General features: G+C 40.2%; 1 protein-coding gene across 1 annotated transcript in view; it reads left to right on the top strand.

Annotated features, from left to right (window-relative positions):
* PAN3 (poly(A) specific ribonuclease subunit PAN3) overlaps positions 1 to 1,714 on the top strand; it is a 41,294-nt gene extending 39,580 nt beyond the window's left edge. Inside the window, exons 17-18 of the mRNA XM_063429533.1 lie at positions 181 to 319; positions 454 to 1,714. Coding sequence (XP_063285603.1) covers positions 181 to 319; positions 454 to 594 — 280 coding nt within the window. The 3' untranslated portion in view covers positions 595 to 1,714. The remainder of the gene's footprint in view (positions 1 to 180; positions 320 to 453) is intronic.
* Positions 1,715 to 17,448: the final 15,734 nt, after the last annotated feature.

Raw genomic sequence — 17,448 nt, 5'->3', positions numbered from 1 at the left:
CTGCTGGATACAAGGCAAGAATTGAATGTTGCTTTTCAATTGCATTATGGGCCCTTCTCTGTAGAAAATGTTTAAAATGCTGTCAATCTTTAATTGCCAGCGTTCTGTGTAATCCTGCTTTGCAAGTTTGATTATAGTGTACACAGTGTAAATGTTCAGTTGTGTGCTTCTCCAAAATAGGTTCCAGAAAGACCCAGCCTGGTCTGAAACAGGGGACAGATACTTGTTGAAACTCTTTAGGGATCATCTATTTCATCAGGTGACTGAAGCGGGAACCCCATGGATCGATCTCAGTCATATTGTGACTTGTCTTAACAAGGTAACTCATGTCGTGTAATGCTTGCAATATGAGGAGTACTCCTCTGCTTTATGTTCTCTTCTGATCTGAATGGAATCATGGTGGATTTTTATGGTATTCATCCATGCATAACTGATGTGCCTATTTCTTTTCAGCTGGATGCTGGTGTGCCAGAGAAAATGAGCCTAATTTCCAGAGACGAGAAGAGTGTGCTTGTGGTAACATACAGTGATCTTAAGCGCTGCTTTGAAAACACATTTCAGGAACTTGTTGCGGCCTCAAATGGCCAGTTGTAGTATTTGCTGAAAGCATGCAGGACATTGCTGAAGAACTAAACAAATAGCAAATTGCACTACAGCTGCATTGTCATCTCATTTCACAAATGGGAATCAAACAGGAGATGAGACGCTGCTTGCACTCAGTCAGGTACACTGTTACTTGAAGGAAAAAATGTTTCATTTTCTTTGAGCTATGGCTGCCAACGGAGGCTTTATCTGTGAAGACTTTTTTTATTTTAAAGAAAGAAAAAAAAAAAAATTGGAACACCATCAGGTGCATGATGTTCCTGCTTTTATTTTTCACTTGTGTATGCACTAATTTTAATTTGAAGCCTTTCTGATCTTCGAAGCGTCACCAGTGTATGAACATTTAAGGGAATGCTAACAGGACATTTCAGGGCACTGTTTTTGTCATCACAATTATTGCAAAATTGTATATATCTAAGTACAAGGACCAGGTAGTGGATCAGTTCCATACAAACATATATATATATATATATATATATTTTTTTTTCCCTCCACTTATCAATTATCAAGCAGACTGCAAAATATGTGGGAAATAATCAAAGGAGCATTCATTAACTGAATTTGGAACTTTGTCAACACATTGAACGAATTGAGCATAATAAGCAGTTTTTGTTTTTTGGGGGGTTTTTGGTTAACTGCATAAAACACAACCAGCGCCTTTTTTTGCAAAGTTTTGTACATAGGTTCTCGTGCTTACCTGATCTGCTTATATGAACTGATTTGATGAGTTTTCTTTATCCCTTTAAGAACCACAGCTTTATTTGAGTACTTTACACTGGATACTGAAGACACTGTTAACACCTTAATGCAGCATTTCCTTGGAAGAGCCTTGGAATCTGTAAGCTTCTGCAGGGGGAATATTATAGGTTACACTTTGGGCAAATTGCAGAAGATGTAACGTTTTTAGTAGACTCCAGAAATCTGCAGCTTTGAAGGTTATATTGAGCTGTGCACCATGAGTATTCAGTGGATTATTAAAAATTACCTATAAAAGAGTGACTGCCAAATATATTGAAATTTATTGGTAGAGGCATAAATGTATAATCTTTTTTTGGCACTGAATTTATTTTATTTCCTGAACTGCTTTGCCAGACATCCTTGAACAAAATGTGGCTTCTTCATCATAAATATTTTTTTTTTTTTTTTTTAATATTTGAGTGTGTATATATATATATATATGTATACACACACTGGCTTCAATTTTAATGATTCTCAGCCTTTTTGTAGTATTCAGAGAAGGTTTTTAAACACTTCTCCATGCAATTTTTCTTTTTTTTTTTATTTAAGCTATGATAAGCCTCTCAGCAGGGACGTTGCATCATACAGGGACAGACCTTTACATCAGTACCTTATCATTCCTGCGATGTGGAAAGGATAAAAATTTATATTGTATCGTCTGCATTTGATGCACTGGCATTTTTTTAACAGGAAAAAAAACAGCCTTGGGAATATTGTTACAACTTGCCACATTTTTTTATATATTTGAAACAGTCTGAGGAAAAACAACCAAGCAAGAACTGTATTTTATCATTACCTTATATCGAGGAAGCAGCTGTTTTTTTTTATGTTTAGGAAAAATCATATTGCAATTTCTTTTGTACAAAAAAGTCCTTGCATTGTAGGAGATGCTTAATTTATAAGCGGACAGATTTTTATTTTAGATTTTGTTTTTACCTATTAATGCTTCAAGGGTCTGTAATGACTGTCATTTCTTACCTTTCTAGCATTGCATAGGTAAAGGGGGTCATAGTTTATTTTGTGTGGGTTGTTTTTTTTTTTTTTTTTTTTTTTTTACTTTTTGGGACCAACTTTATTATTTTTTTTTTGGTGTGTGAAGGCAAACTGGCAGACCTTTTATCAGCTTTCAACATTAACAGACCAGCATCTTGCCCTCCATTTTATAATAAAACAATGATTTGCTTAATTATGTCGGTCTCTTTGCTTCAGACCATACACTAATCTCAGGATTTAAAAAAACAAACAAAAAATAAAATCGCCACAGTTAACACTTTTATCCTGGAATGTTGATGTTTGGTAATACAGTACATGCATGTACTTATGGAGTTCCAACTATACAAACAGGACTGTACTATCACTCCTAGATTTTTAGGGGCTCTGTTTCAACCCGATTTTAAAAATCTGTCGAAAAACATCGTAACATGCTCCAAGTCTTGCTGCAAGGGTTCTAAATAATCCTGAGGCATGATATTTTGTGTTTTGGTTTTTGCATAAGGAGAGAGTACTCAACTACCCTACTTCTTTAATAGATACAAGCACAGAGCAATGTTTAAAATCATATGGGTTCTTTTTTTAAAGAATTTGTGTACATTTTAATTTTCTGCTGTGTAAATATTACAATGAGGGTACTTTTCTCTTGCATTCTGTATTATCAACAACTTCCCTTAATATGCACATTCATTTAATTTCTTCTATCCTGATCCCCAAAATGTTACCCACTTATTTTTTTGTTTTTTTGTTTTCTTCCTGTGTACAGTATTTTTTAATAAAGGATATCTGAAATAAAATCTGAGTTTCTCCTTTCCCCCTTATTAGTTCAAACTGAGAGGCAAATACAACTTTATCAAAACCAAAAATATACTTTAGTCTTTAGTTGATATGTCCCCATACACAAAACACGAAGTGCCAGTAATGATATTGAAAGAATACTTACCCCCTAACTAGACTTCTGTGGTGGGTTGTTCATATGTGAATACCAAAAGAAAAAAATACAATCGTGCAATATTGTACATGTATGCTCACAATAGAAAAAGCCTTTTAACCCCTTAAGGACCAAACTTCTGGAATAAAAGGGAATCATGACATGTCACACATCGTGTCCTTAAGGGGTTAAACGATATGGCTCTGAATGTACATGACTTTGTGCTCTTTCATTGGCAACAGACCCTATTCTGGTAGTAAATTTGTTTTTGGATAAGTGAATGTAAAGGGTTAAACAACTCTAGTGCGATATCTCAAAGTAAAATGTGTGCGTAATAAAACCAGTTGGGATGCACACCTTTATCTTCAGTCCATAAAAGATTGGCTCGAAGTTTGTAGGTTGCCAATTAGTGACAAGGCCCCCTTGTTTGTTCCAAACCAGTATATGGAATATAGGCAAGCAGTTACTACATATCAAAGTTTATTGAAATTAAATTTGAAAAATCAAAAGTAACAAATGAAAATATGCATTCCTGAAGGCCCTTAAAACGAGTTTTGTGAGGTTTTTATAGGCTTTTTCAATTGATATCCATAAAATTCCTTGGGTCTTCCTTAAAATTGTATGTCCTTTTAGTTTTGGACCAATCTGCTCACTTTCTAGGGGTGGAGTTGGCGTATTCTAATAGAGAGGTGACGCTTGCCTTCTGTGATGTGAGTACCCTCAGTTTCCAGAATTCCCTGGTGTCCATTTCTTCCAATTTATGATATTTGCCGATTGGAAGAGATGTATCGGATTTTATTCCCAACACCTTACTTCTGGAATTCGGCTATCATTCAAGTGAACGACTGTTTAAAGCGAATCACATACTCCTGAACTACTACATCCATAGTTCTTTGCGCAATGTTTTTAAGTTTACTGAAGGGGGAAAAGCGAGAAGATATACTTATTTTTAATGTTCTGCACTAATTTAACATCCTTACGTTATAACTTTGTAGTAAGGATTAAACTAATTTACACCCATGTAAAGGCAGGGGATGGAAAGAGAATAGTCGAACAAGGGGAACATTCATTAAACAGCTGTACAGTATTGAGAGAACCTTTTAATAAAAATAAACTATGTATTCATGGTTTACTAAATACATACATTTAAGGTTACATTTATCCATTTATTTGGATTTTTAGGGGATAAATGGCAATTTATGATAAACACTGTTACGGACCGTTTCAGCATAAAAGGGGAAAAATCAGTTTAGGCGATAATCCCCTTTTCACAAAAAGGTACAGCTACTGTAAAAGCACCAAAACTCACAAATTTGGATATAGGTGAATACATCAAACTCCCGAACTGCATACCAGGGAATAAGATAGCACTCCAAACTGGAACCTCACGAATAGCTGCTAGCAGACGAACAGGAAAAGCAGACATCAGTTTACACTCCTAGCAATCAATCTTCCAGCAGCATACAGTGAATCCCCCCAAGAACGAGACAAGGCTCTGTGTTGAAGGTCAAGCAGTGGTCTGTTAATTCAGGGCTACCTGCCCCTGTATTTATGCAGGTCTCCCACCTGGTGGACACTCCCCTAGGGGACCAGATGGAAGACTGAAACAGCAGACAGACATGCATCACTTTCGTACACACAACCACAATACTTTCCCACAATGCATCCTGGTTTCCTCCTCTCTGTCCTGGAGATAATTAATGAAGTAATTCAATTATCTTCTAGGACAAAGGCCAGACTCCATTATGCACATGGTGACACAGAAACAGTATATCACTTTAAAATACATACAGACATATTTTATACACAAAACACAGACATGTAACATATCCCCAGATAGCTCAGGTCTGGGTGCACATTATTAGGTGAATGGCACCCAGACCACACAAATACATTTTAATTGCCATGGAGCCAAAGTCTTTAATTATGTGAACAGGCTCCATGGCATTGCTATCTGGGTTAGAACATTCACATAAAACATAAAATACTGAATTTCCCTGCATTCACCAAATCCATACGAATGAGAACCAGGGGCTGGAGGTTCAGCGGTGCCTGCACGTAAAAGTGTCCGATTTTGGTGCATGAAAGCCGGGCAGAAAAGCGCTGGCTGCCTGGGGAGCTCCAGAACACTGCCACCTAGCGGCCGCAAAGTGTAACAGCAGGCACAAAGTTAACAAGCAATTAAGCTGCGGTTAACCGCAGCTTCAGGGAGGTAAATAGGAGGCACACTCCAGCTTCTGGGTGGCCAATTAACAACGCCGGCCGGCTGGCTTCCCACGGCTCTGGGGAGGTTGGTGAACGGCTGTTTGTTCGGTAAATGAAATCTACCGAACTGCTGTGCAGAAAGGGAGAAATAAATCCTTCTGCACAGTAAAATTAACCCTTTAGCTGCCGGTCCATAATCCAAAGGCAGCAGGCGCGCAACCAGGCTCCTCCAATACAATGTGGCGAGATTGGTTTCGTCACAAACACTTAATAAAAATTTAAGATGGGAACCAGGTTTGTGCCCAGCTATGCCAACCTGTTCATGGCAGTTTGGGAACTCCAAATTTTTTTTACCAGGGGGCACGGCTAGGTTGCAAATCTGGTGAGCTACCGATGTTTCCCTCCCCCTCCCACCCAACAAAAACTTCTGACGATTAGAAGAAACTACAGTTTTTTGAAACTTTTATTCAAACAATAGTTTAAACAAACAATAGAAAAAATAACAAGGAATCTCTTTTGGAATATAAACCAAGAGCTGTTAAGGAAAATTAGAAAATACAGTGTATATCCGATTTTAATAAACGGTTGACAAGTAACTTTGTTTTTCTTCAAAATGTTGGCCTAGTTTTAAAGTGACAGTATTTTAAAAGATGTAAAATAAATTAAACCACAAATCTTTAGAGAAGAACCAAATTTAAATGGGATAAAATGGCGTAAAACCATATTGGAGATTTAAATTAAACATATATTTTTTTTTTTCACACAAATATGGATTCTGTGGATGTAGTGTTTCTTGTAGAAGCACAAACTGCAAAAAGACGTCACCAATTTTCAGGATCCTCGCAAAAATATAAAATAAAACTTCTAAAAATATACAACATTTTTAATCATAAATTTCTGCATTTTATCATTTGCATCATCTCGAACCATTTATCCCCTGAAAATATCAAATGGTTATTCTAGAATAAATGCACCTTTCAAAAATACAGAATGTTTTCATATTTACCATTATTTTATTTTCCTGGCTATTATTCAAGGCAGCATCACTTATGGGTAGTTCTGCCCATGATAGGTACAACTGAAGATAATACGCCTCTCCCAGAGCTCCCTGCAAATGTCCTCATATGAAACCTCTGCCCAATTAGCCCAGAAGATTGACAATGCCTTTGTAAAGTGAGTCTTAATCTTCTCAGGAGGAGATAGAATGGCCAAATGATAGGCTTTTGTTACAATATTAGAAATCCAATGTCTCAAAGTGGAGGTTGAGGCTGTTTCTCCTCTTCTGGATCGAGTCGGAAGAACAAATAAATGCTAGTGTTTCCAAATTATTGAGACCGGTATTAAAGGACCACTCTAGGCACCCAGACCACTTCAGCTTAATGAAGTGGTCTGGGTGCCAGGTCCAGCTAGGGTTAACTAATTGTTTTATAAACATAGCAGTTTCAGAGAAACTGCTATGTTTATCAATTAGTTAAGCCTTCCCCTATTTCCTCTAGTGGCTGTCTCACTGACAGCCGCTAGAGGCGCTTGCGTGATTCTCACTGTGAAAATCACAGTGAGAGCATGCAAGCGTCCATAGGAAAGCATTATGAATGCTTTCCTATGTGACCGGCTGAATGCGCGCGCAGCTCTTGCCGCGCGTGCGCATTCAGCCGACGGGGAGGAACGGAGGCGGAGAGGAGGAGGAGAGCTCCCCGCCCAGCGCTGGAAAAAGGTAAGTTTTAACCATTTTCCCCTTTCCAGAGCCGGGCGGGAGGGGGTCCCTGAGGGTGGGGGCACCCTCAGGGCACTCTAGTGCCAGGAAAACGAGTATGCTTTCCTGGCACTAGAGTGGTCCTTTAAACATTCTCTTACATCCAGCTAATGAAGTTTTTTTTCTTCTGCCGAAGGGTTTGGATAGAAGGAATGTTAACTTCCTGGATAATGTGGAATTGTGACACCACTTTAGGTAGAAATTCTAGTCCAGGTCTTAAGACCACTCTGGCATGGGAGATCTGAATATGGTCTTTATCACTAGAAAAGGCTTGAATCTCAGACATTCGGTTAGCTGTGGTAATTGCCACTAAAAACAAGCTCTTGTATGTCAGAAAAGTGATATCCAGCTCATCTAATGGAGCAAAAGGGGAGTCTGACAAAACTCCTAAAAGTAGTTTCCAAGGAGGAGAATAGTTGCTTGCTTTGCTTTGAAGAATCTCGCAATCAAGGGATCAAATGTCCACAAGACATTGCATAATGCAGGTGAGGCTTAGACGTAAACCTTTTTCTAGTCCTGCATGAAGAAAATTTTGAATGTCAATATTGTTCGGATGAGGGAACTCAATGGAATTCTGATTAGACCTTGTACAAAAGGTGTCCCATATTCTGTGATAGGAGGAGGATGTGGAAATATCAACCACAGATTTAAATAACACTTGCTCTAGGAATCTTTCCTTTTGAAGAGCCAAGCCCCCAATTTCAGTTTGCTCCTTAATAAAGGGAGGGTGAATAAAAACGAGACTCCGATAATATGCTGCAAGGAGATTTATTCATGAGAGATTCACTGAGGACAAAACCCCTCTACCGAAGAATGAGGAGGAAGAGGCCACATCCAGTTTGTAATGTTTTATGAAGGTTATAGGCGACGACCAGGTGGCTGCTCTGCATATGTCGTCAGAAGGAACCTCTGCCCAGTTAGCCCAGGAGGTGGCCAATGCTCTCGTAGAATGGGTCTTTATCTTTTCCGGAGGAGAGAGATTTTTGAGTTTATATGCCATTTTTATGGTGTTCGAAACCCAACGCCTTAAAGTAGCTGTAGAGGCCACCTCTCCCTGTCTGTATCCTGACGGGATAAGAAATAATTGCTGCGATTTTCTAAATAGGTTAGAGACCTCCATATATTTCATCACACATTCTCTCACATCCAACTGGTGGAGTTTAACTTCTTCCGCAAAAGAGGGGTTTTGGTAAAAATTCCAGAATATCTATATTCGAAGGCTGTAGGAAATTCTTGGATTTCTTTTCTGTCCATAACCAAAATAAATCCCATATCCTGTGGTAACATGCAGAGGTGGAAATTTTCCTGGATTTTAGCAGTTTATTCACCACCGGCTCTGGTAATCCTTGCTCTAAAAGTCTCTGCTTTTCAAGAGCCAAGCCGCCAGTTTCCATTGGTTTGGATTGGGATGCGTAGCTGGACCTTGTATTAACAGATCCATTCTCTGAGGAAGAGGCCATGGAGGACCCAAGCACATTTTGTTCAGGAGAGGAAACCACGGTCTTCTCGGCCAACTCGGAAGTATAGCAATCACCGTCTTCCTTTCCTTACGAATTTTCCTCAACAATCTGTGAATCATTGGCAGGGGAGGGAATGCATACCACAGATCGAATTCCCAAGGAAAGGAAAAGGCATCTTGTCCTGCTGACTGATATTCTGCTTTTAGAGAAAAAAAACTTCGGGACTTGAGCATTCCGATACGAAGCCATCAAATCGACCTGGGGTGTGCCCCACCTTAACGCTATCTGCTGAAATACCTCTGGGTTTAATTGCCATTCTCCTGATAGAATTTTTGTTCTGCTCAGATAGTCTGCCAGAACATTGTCTTTCCCTGGAAGATATACTGCTTTCAGGCCCTGTAGCTTGTTTTGAGCAAATTCCATCAACGGAAATATTTCTCGCAATAGAGCCTTGCTTCTGGTTCCACCTTGTCTGTTTACATATGAGGCCACTGCCCTGTTGTCTGTTTGGATTCTCACCCAAGAATTCGATATTGCTTGTCGAAAACCCTGCAGTGCATATAATATTGCTCTCAGTTCTCTTAGGTTTGAGTGCAACTTGCTCGCTCTCTTTGCCCATGTACCTTGTATCCATTCCTTCTCTAAATGCGCACCCCAACCTTGTAGACTTGCATCTGTAGTAACTGTTATCCATGTTGGATCCTCCAGAGGAAACCCCATGGATAAGTTCTTGTTTTTTTCCCACCAAGTCAGGTCGTCTATTGTTTTTTGAGAGAGAGGAATTTCTTGATCCCAGTCGCCCTCTTGTGTCTTGAATTCTTTTAGAAACTGCAATTGGATGGGACGCATCTTCCACTGGGCCCATTTCACCAAGCCTATAGTCGATGTAAGAGATCCTATAAGGCTCATGAATTCCCGAGCTGTAATGCATCTCTTGTAGTAAAGATTCCTGATTTTCATCTGAATCTTCTCCATTCTTTCCGTAGACAAATTCACTTGACCGATTACCGTATATATGGCAGCCCCCAGGAATATAATATTCTGAGAGGGAACCATCATACTTTTCTCCATGTTCAGTTTCCAACCATGGTTCACGAGGATTTCTACAACCAACTGGGTGTGGAGTGCTACCGTCTGGCTGGAAGGACCTATAATTAGAAAATCGTCCAAGTAATGGTATATATCTATCCCTTTCTTTCTGATTACTGCTACTAATGCGATGAGCACCTTTGAGAATGTTCTCGGAGCCAGACTCAGTCCAAATGGAAGTCCCCGGAACTGGTAGTGACTTCCAAACACACAAAACCTGAGGAACTTTCGGTGCCATATGTTGATTGGGATCTGGTGGTATGCATCTTTTAAATCGATTGACGTCATCCAATCCCCCACACTGATGTTTGGAATAATAGTCGAAATGGATTCCATCTTGAATGATTTTCTTTTTAGTTTTGAATTCAACTTCTTCAAGTCCAGGATAAATCTCCACTTCTTTTGTGGTTTCGGGGCTAGAAAAACTGTAGAATAGTGACTCTCTGATTCTCTGTTCTCTGAACAGAGTGATTCTCTGTTCTCTTTTTGGAACATATTCTATCACATGATCTTTTAGGAGTTTCGAGATGCAATCCCTCATAGCTTTCTCTTTTTCTCCTTTTGCTACCCGAGACTGGGTAAACACATCCTTTGTTGGAATGGTCTCGAATTCTAACCTGTATCCTTCAGCCAAGATTGATAGGACCCAGGCGTCTGTCACACTTCTGACCCAGACAGGATAATATAGATGCAGTCTTCCTCCTGTAATTCCTGGCTGGGCCGGCACACGTTCAGAAGTTTTTTCCCTGTCTTGCTCCTCTTCCTCTGGAAGATTTTTGCTGAGTGTTTCTCCAATTTGATCTGGAATACTCTTTCCCAGGTTTAAATGTTCTGCTTTCACGAATGGCACGGCCTTTATATCGCCTATCTTTCCATGTTGTAGAACCGTATTTTCTGACTTGAGGAAGAAAGGCTTTTTTCCCATCTGCAGCCTTATGTATAGCTTCATCCAACACCTTCCCAAATAGGAGATCACCTTAAAAAGGAAGGGCACACAGGGACACTTTCAAAGCGTAATCTGCTCCCCAGGAGTGTAGCCATAATGCTCTTCTTGCTGCTATAGAGAGGCCCATACTTTTAGCCACCATTCTGGTAACATCCAGAGATGCTTCAGAGCAAAACTCTGTTGCCAACTTCAGATCTTTCAGTCCTTCCAGAAGATGATCTCTCCGAACTCCTTTGGTGATATCCTCCTCTAAGTTGTCTAGCCATACTTTGAAGGCTCTTGACAACGTTGTTAATGCTGCTGCTGGATGTAGTGCTGATCCTAAGGCCAGGTATGATTTTATCAGGCTGGCACCTAGCCTTTTCTCCATCGGTTCTCTCAAATAAGCCATGGAGTCAATAGGAAGGACTGTCTTTTTGCCATATGAATTACTGCGGCATCAATCTTGGGGACAGAAATCCAGGTTTTGCAATCTTCCTTAGCATACGGATATAATCTGAATGCTTTGTTTTTCAGAGTCGCTTTTCTTTCTGGTTTCTGCCTTTTTTGTGAAATTATCTCCTTTATTGTAGAGTGTACCGGGAAGGTAGGTCTATTTGCTCTCAAATCCTCAAAATATCTATCAGATTCCTTTTTTTTTCAGTTCTGTTTGTGGAGACTTTCTTCTCTCCCTTACTTCAGTGGCTTCTGTCAGACAATCCTGATATAAGTTTCTCCCACTGGGTGCAATTTGATTGCAGTTAACACACCTATTCGTTTTTTCTTTATGCTTTCTTGGTGAATTCTCTTTTGGATTACTCGGGCTGTAAAAAAAGGCCATATTAACAATAATATATTTTTGGCCTATAGTGGCACTCTTTAAACCCCCCGTCCCCCCTTAAGGGATAAACGTATATGAGGCTCACCTATGTTTTCTAGACACAGATCTTGAGGCAGAGTGAGAAGCCATCTATTTAAACAAAAAAAAATATTTTTGTTATCCTAACACTCTGAATAACTTAACAGTAGAAAACCAAAAAAACAAAGAAAGAGGAATTCTTTACCTTATATCTCCAGAAATCAGTCTAGGGCAGCCTTAAACACACCAAAACTGTTCCAAACTTCAGTCAGAACATTTGAAACCCCAACAAACCGTTCTTTTATAGGATTCCTGTTTTTTTTAATTTTGGCTCGATATCGCTTTAAGAGCCCGGCGGTTCGCGCATGCGCAATAGTAACATCACGACGCCGATGCTACTGCGCATGCCCCGCCCTCCGAACCCGGAAGCAGCACCCAGCCGGTGCACACAAGCAAGCAAGAAGAGAATCTACAAGCCTCCAGCATGAGAAAACTAAAGAAGCAACATCAGAGGAACACTATATACATTCAGGTAAGACCAATTAATATTTTCAGTCACCCAGCTTCTCTTCTGCCACAATCTCTGAGGGGGTTATTGATGCTTAAAGGGGAATTTTTAAGGATACACCGACCCCACATCATTGTAATTTTTTAAAACAGCCCAGTTATTCAATTGAAGAGGTACATATACTATAATGTACCTTAACTCAGTTAGTCCTCCTCTTGCAGGCTGATTACTGAGTTCTTCAGATAAAGAGAGGCTGAACTTTATCTGGTAGGAACCCATGGTACACATGGGAAGGTGGCCTCAAAAGAAAATTATTATAGGTATAATTCCTGTTTGTCCTGCTAAGGACAGAAAAAAAGACTGTGGGTTGGAAGGAGGAGGGACCTTTTATACCTATAGTCTGGTTATAATTGATTAATTGTTTCCTGTCCTGTTCATGTTAGGGGCGAAGCTAACCCATTAGTGATGCTGCCATAAATGGCCAGGAAAGAAGATTTTAGAAGAAAGAAAACATTGAATGGTAAGTTTGTTTTTATTTTTACAGGTACTTAGTTAAATGGTCCCCCCTCATTATTTTTAGGGTGATGGGGGTAGGTTGTAGTTTATTTTTTTTTGGGAGGGGGTGACTAGGGATTTGGGGACCCCTAGTCACCCGGGGGGAAGGTGGGTTAAATTTTCATTTAGGGCCCCCACCCACCGCTCAGGGGTGGGGGCCAGGGGGGAGGACATTAGGTCCCCCCTTATTCTTGTATAGGGCCCCCACCCACCGCTCAGGGGTGGGAGCCAGGGGGGAGGACATTAGGTCCCCCCCTTATTCTTGTTTAGGGCCCCCACCCACCGCTCATGGGTGGGGGCAAGGGGGGAGGACATTAGGCTCCCCCTCTTATTCTTGTTTAGGGCCCCCACCCACCGCTCAGGGGTGGGGGCCAGGGGGAGGACAATAGGCCCCCCCAATTTGTATTTAGGGCCCCCACCCGCCGCTCAGGGGTAGGGGCCAGGGGGAAGGACAATAGGTCCCCCCCTTATTCTTGTTTAGGGCCCCCACCCACCGCTCAGGGGTGGGGGCCAGGGGAGCGGACATTAGGTCCCCCCTTATTTTTGTTTAGGGCCCCCACCCACCGCTCAGGGGGGTCCCCCCCTCAATTTGTATTTAGGGCCCCCACCACCGCTCAGAGGTGGGGGCCAGGGGGTAGGACATAAGGTGTCCCCCCCAATTTGTGTTTAGGGCCCCCACCCACCGCTCATGGGTGGGGGTTAAGGGGGGAGGACATTAGGTCCCCCCGCCATTTGTATTTAGTGCCCCCACCCGCCGCTCAGGGGTGGGGGCCATGGGGGAGGACATTAGGTTCCCCCCCTTATTCTTGTTAAGAGCCCCCCACCCACCGCTCAGGGGTGGGGGCCAGGGGGGAGGACATTAGGTTCCCCCCGCCCCCAATTTTTATTTAGGGCCCCCACCACCGTTTAGGGGTGGGGGCCGGTGGTGAGGACAATAGTTCCTCCCCCCTTTTTTTACTTTAGGGCCCCCACCCTCAGGGAGGGGGGACCCTTTTTTATTTTTTTTTAACAGTGAGCAGCCACAGGCTACTCACTTTTTAATAGACATGCCCCTACTCGCGGTATAGCGAGTAGGGGCACAATTTACTAATACTAAGTAACTTTTACTTAGTATTAGTAAATTTGGCTGAAAGACCAATTTAGGTCTTTCAGCCTTTTGGTAGATAACTCCCTAATACCGTGGGAATTAGAGAGTTATCTACCAAGCGGCTGCAATAAAAGTCCCGAAGTTCTGAAGTGTCTAAGATCCAAAATTCCGAAGTGTCGAAGTGCCGAATTGCCGAATTGATGAAGTCCTGAATTTCGGAATGCCGAACCAAGACGAATATTTTCCCCATGTACATGCCTACTGAAATCCATGAACCGGTTTAGTAGCTCTTCTCTGAACTTTCTCTAAAGTCTCATATCCTTCTTGAGATACAGTCTCCAGTACTGCGTACAAAGCTCGTTTGAGCAGGGTCCTCTTCAACCTATTGTTCCTGTAAGTTTATTTGTAACTGTCCTATTTATAGTTAAATCCCCCTCTCATAATATTGTAAAGCGCTACGGAATCTGTTGGCGCTATATAAATGGCAATAATAAAAAAAAATGCTCAAAGTGAGGTCTCACCAGTGTTCTGTACAATGGCATGAGCACTTCCCTCTTTCTACTGCTAATACCTCTCCATATACAACCAAGCATTCTGCTCGCATTTCCTGCTGCTCTATTACATTGTCTGCCTACCTTTAAGGCATATGAAATATGTTGAGGTTAGGACTCTATCAAATATTCTGTACTCTGCCCTTGGGTTTTTACATCCATGATGCATTATCTTGCACATTATCTTGCACTTATCCACATTAAATGTCAGCTTCCACAAGTCTGACAATTTTTCTAGTTTACTTAAATAATTTGCCAGTTGGCTTATCCCCCCTGTAACATCAACCCTGTTACATATCTTAGTATTATCAGCAAAAAGACACAACTTACCATCAAGACCTTCTGCAATATCATTAATAAAAATATTAAAGAGAATGGGTCCAAGAACAGATCCCCGAGGTACCCCACTGGTGACAAGCCCATGCTTCGAATATACTCCATTGACTACAATCCTCTGTTGCCTGTCACTCAGCCACTGCCTTACCCATTCAACAATATTGGAATCCAAACTTAAAGATTGCAGTTTATTGATAAGCCTTCTATATGCAACAGTGTCAAAAGCCTTACTGAAATTTTGGTAAACAATGTCTACTGTACCACCCTGATCTATTATTTTAGTTACCCAATCAAAAAAATCAATAAGATTAGTTTGACATGATATGCCTAAAGTAAACCCATGTTGCCTCTGATCTTGAAATCCATGTGATTTTAGATGTTCAACAATCCTATCCTTTAACATGGTTTCCATTACTTTCCCCACTACTGAAGTTAGGATTACTGGCCTATAGTTGCCCGACTCCTCCCTACTACCTTTTTGTGAATGGGCACAACATTCGCTAACTTCCAATCTTCTGGGACTACTCCTGTTTACAACGACTGGTTAAATAAATCTGTTAATGGTTTTGCTAGTACACCACTAAGCTCTTTTAATAACTTTGGGAGTATTCCATCAGATCTTGACTTATTTATCTTTACTTTTGACAGTTGAAATAAAACGACTAATTTATCCTTTTTCCCAACTGAAGCCCCTTTCCTTCATATTCATCTGTGAATACTGAACAACAATATTCATTGAGGCAGTCCTCTTCTACTTACCTTCCTTCCTTTGTTTTTAATCTAACCAATCCTTGTTTTACTTTCCTTTACTCGTTTATGTATCTAAAAAGTGTTTGTCCCATTTTGTTACTGACTGTGCTATTTTCTCTTCTGTGTGTGATTTGGAAGCTCTTATAACTTGCTTAGCCTCTTTCTGCCTAATCTTATAGATCTATCTATCTTCCTCACTCTTGGTTTTTTTATGATTACTAAATGCTAACTTTTTGATTTTGGCCACATCTGCGGAGTACCACAGTGGTTTTGTAAATATTTTTCTTTTACTGACAAGCCTAATGCAATTTATGTTTCCTTCAGCAGTGCAACTTTTAAATAATCCCATTTATCTTGGACTCCATTTAAACTGCTCCAGTCTGATAATGACTCCTTTACACATATTCTAATGTTAGAAAAGTCTGTTTTTCTAAAGTCTAAAACTTTAGTTTTTGTGTGGTGTGACTTAGTCACTGTTCTTATATTAAACCACACTGACTGATGATCAATGGATCCAAAAGTTTCACCTACAGTAATATTTTATACCAAATCTCCATTTGTTAACACTAAATCTAGTATGGCCTCTTTATGAGTTGGCTCCTCAACGACTTGTTTTAGAGACAATCCCAGTAAGGATTTTAGAATATGTGTGCTCCTGGCACAAGCAGCTATTTTGGTTTTCCAGTTCAGATCAGGAAGATTAAAGTCACCCATGATGATAACTTCCCTTTTCATTGTCATTTTAGCTTTTTCCTCAACTAGCAGATTATCTAACTCTTCTATTTGTCCTGGGGGCCTATATATCACACCTACATGAGTTACTGTGTGATTACCAAATTCTAACGTAACCCAAATTGACTCTATGCAGTATGAAATCCAGGAGCTGACTAGTGATAATGGCTCAAATCACAGAGGTACAAGGTAATTGAGGTAGCTTCCTTACGAAACGCGTAAAATAATACGATCAATCAAGATACAGATCCTGTCAGTATCCACCAACACAAGATTACATCCGTCTAGGACCTTTGGTTAACCAGTGAACTGAGACCGTCTGTCGCGCACGTCCCCCAGAGTAAGGTCTTTGCCGGGACGTACACACTGACTCACACGCCACCCACACACTGGCAGTCGGATTCCAGGAGGCAATTTGCCAATACAATCTGCATCCATCCTAGCTCAATCCAAGGGTCCTTGGACATTTTTTTTTACTTTTATAAGACTGGTAATAACTCCATGAACTTATACTTACCTGTATTTTTGATATTTTTGATATTTTTTTAATCTTTTATGAATTTGTTTGATAAACTGTTTTTTTTAATTACATATCCAGTTTTTACCTTTCTTTTACCATTGTCTACAATCCACGGCAATACATTGTTTGTTTTGCTACAGCATGCAGTTCTATATACTGTATTGCTAATCATCTAAAGAGTGCTAACAATTTTTATTAAGAATTTTTTTATTAAGAATTTTTATCTTTGCCTATTGCAAAGTATAATATTTGGAGCAAACATCAGCTACCCTGTATATGATCAGGGATAGAGAGATTTGCACTGCACATATATTTGCTGCGCATCGATTTATCCACTTATCTTTTTCTTTTATATATTTTTTCTGTCTGTCTTTCATCCATCTTCCTTTCTATCCTTTTTCCTCTATTTCACTCTGTTACATTTTTATCCTCCTCCACATTTCATATTTATTCTTGATTCTTGTCTTTATCTCTTAAAGGCACAGTACCTACATAGTACACTAAGTACCGTATTATCAGTATCTACTATATTATCTACCTCAATTACCTTGTACCCAGGGCCGGACTGGGGATACAAAGCAGCCCTGGAAAAAAAATTCTATGCCAGCCCCATAAGTCATTGCGCCATATATTGTTGCATGTAATATGTAAAGCTATGTCTTGCCACCCCAGATGATTGAGTAATATATATTGCTTTTTCTAATATAAAATATTGGTCCTTTCAGAGTAAAACATTTAATTATACAGTAAGCATACTCACATGCAGACACAGACAATCTCACTGACACACACAAGCTCATTGATACACAGCCTCATAGACAAACAATTTCACTAATATACATAAGCTCATTGACAT

This window comes from Pelobates fuscus, chromosome 1 (genome assembly GCF_036172605.1).
Source record: "Pelobates fuscus isolate aPelFus1 chromosome 1, aPelFus1.pri, whole genome shotgun sequence".
NCBI lineage: Eukaryota > Metazoa > Chordata > Amphibia > Anura > Pelobatidae > Pelobates > Pelobates fuscus.
Note: the sequence above shows the minus strand (reverse complement) of the source record. Positions and strands in the feature narration are given on the sequence as shown.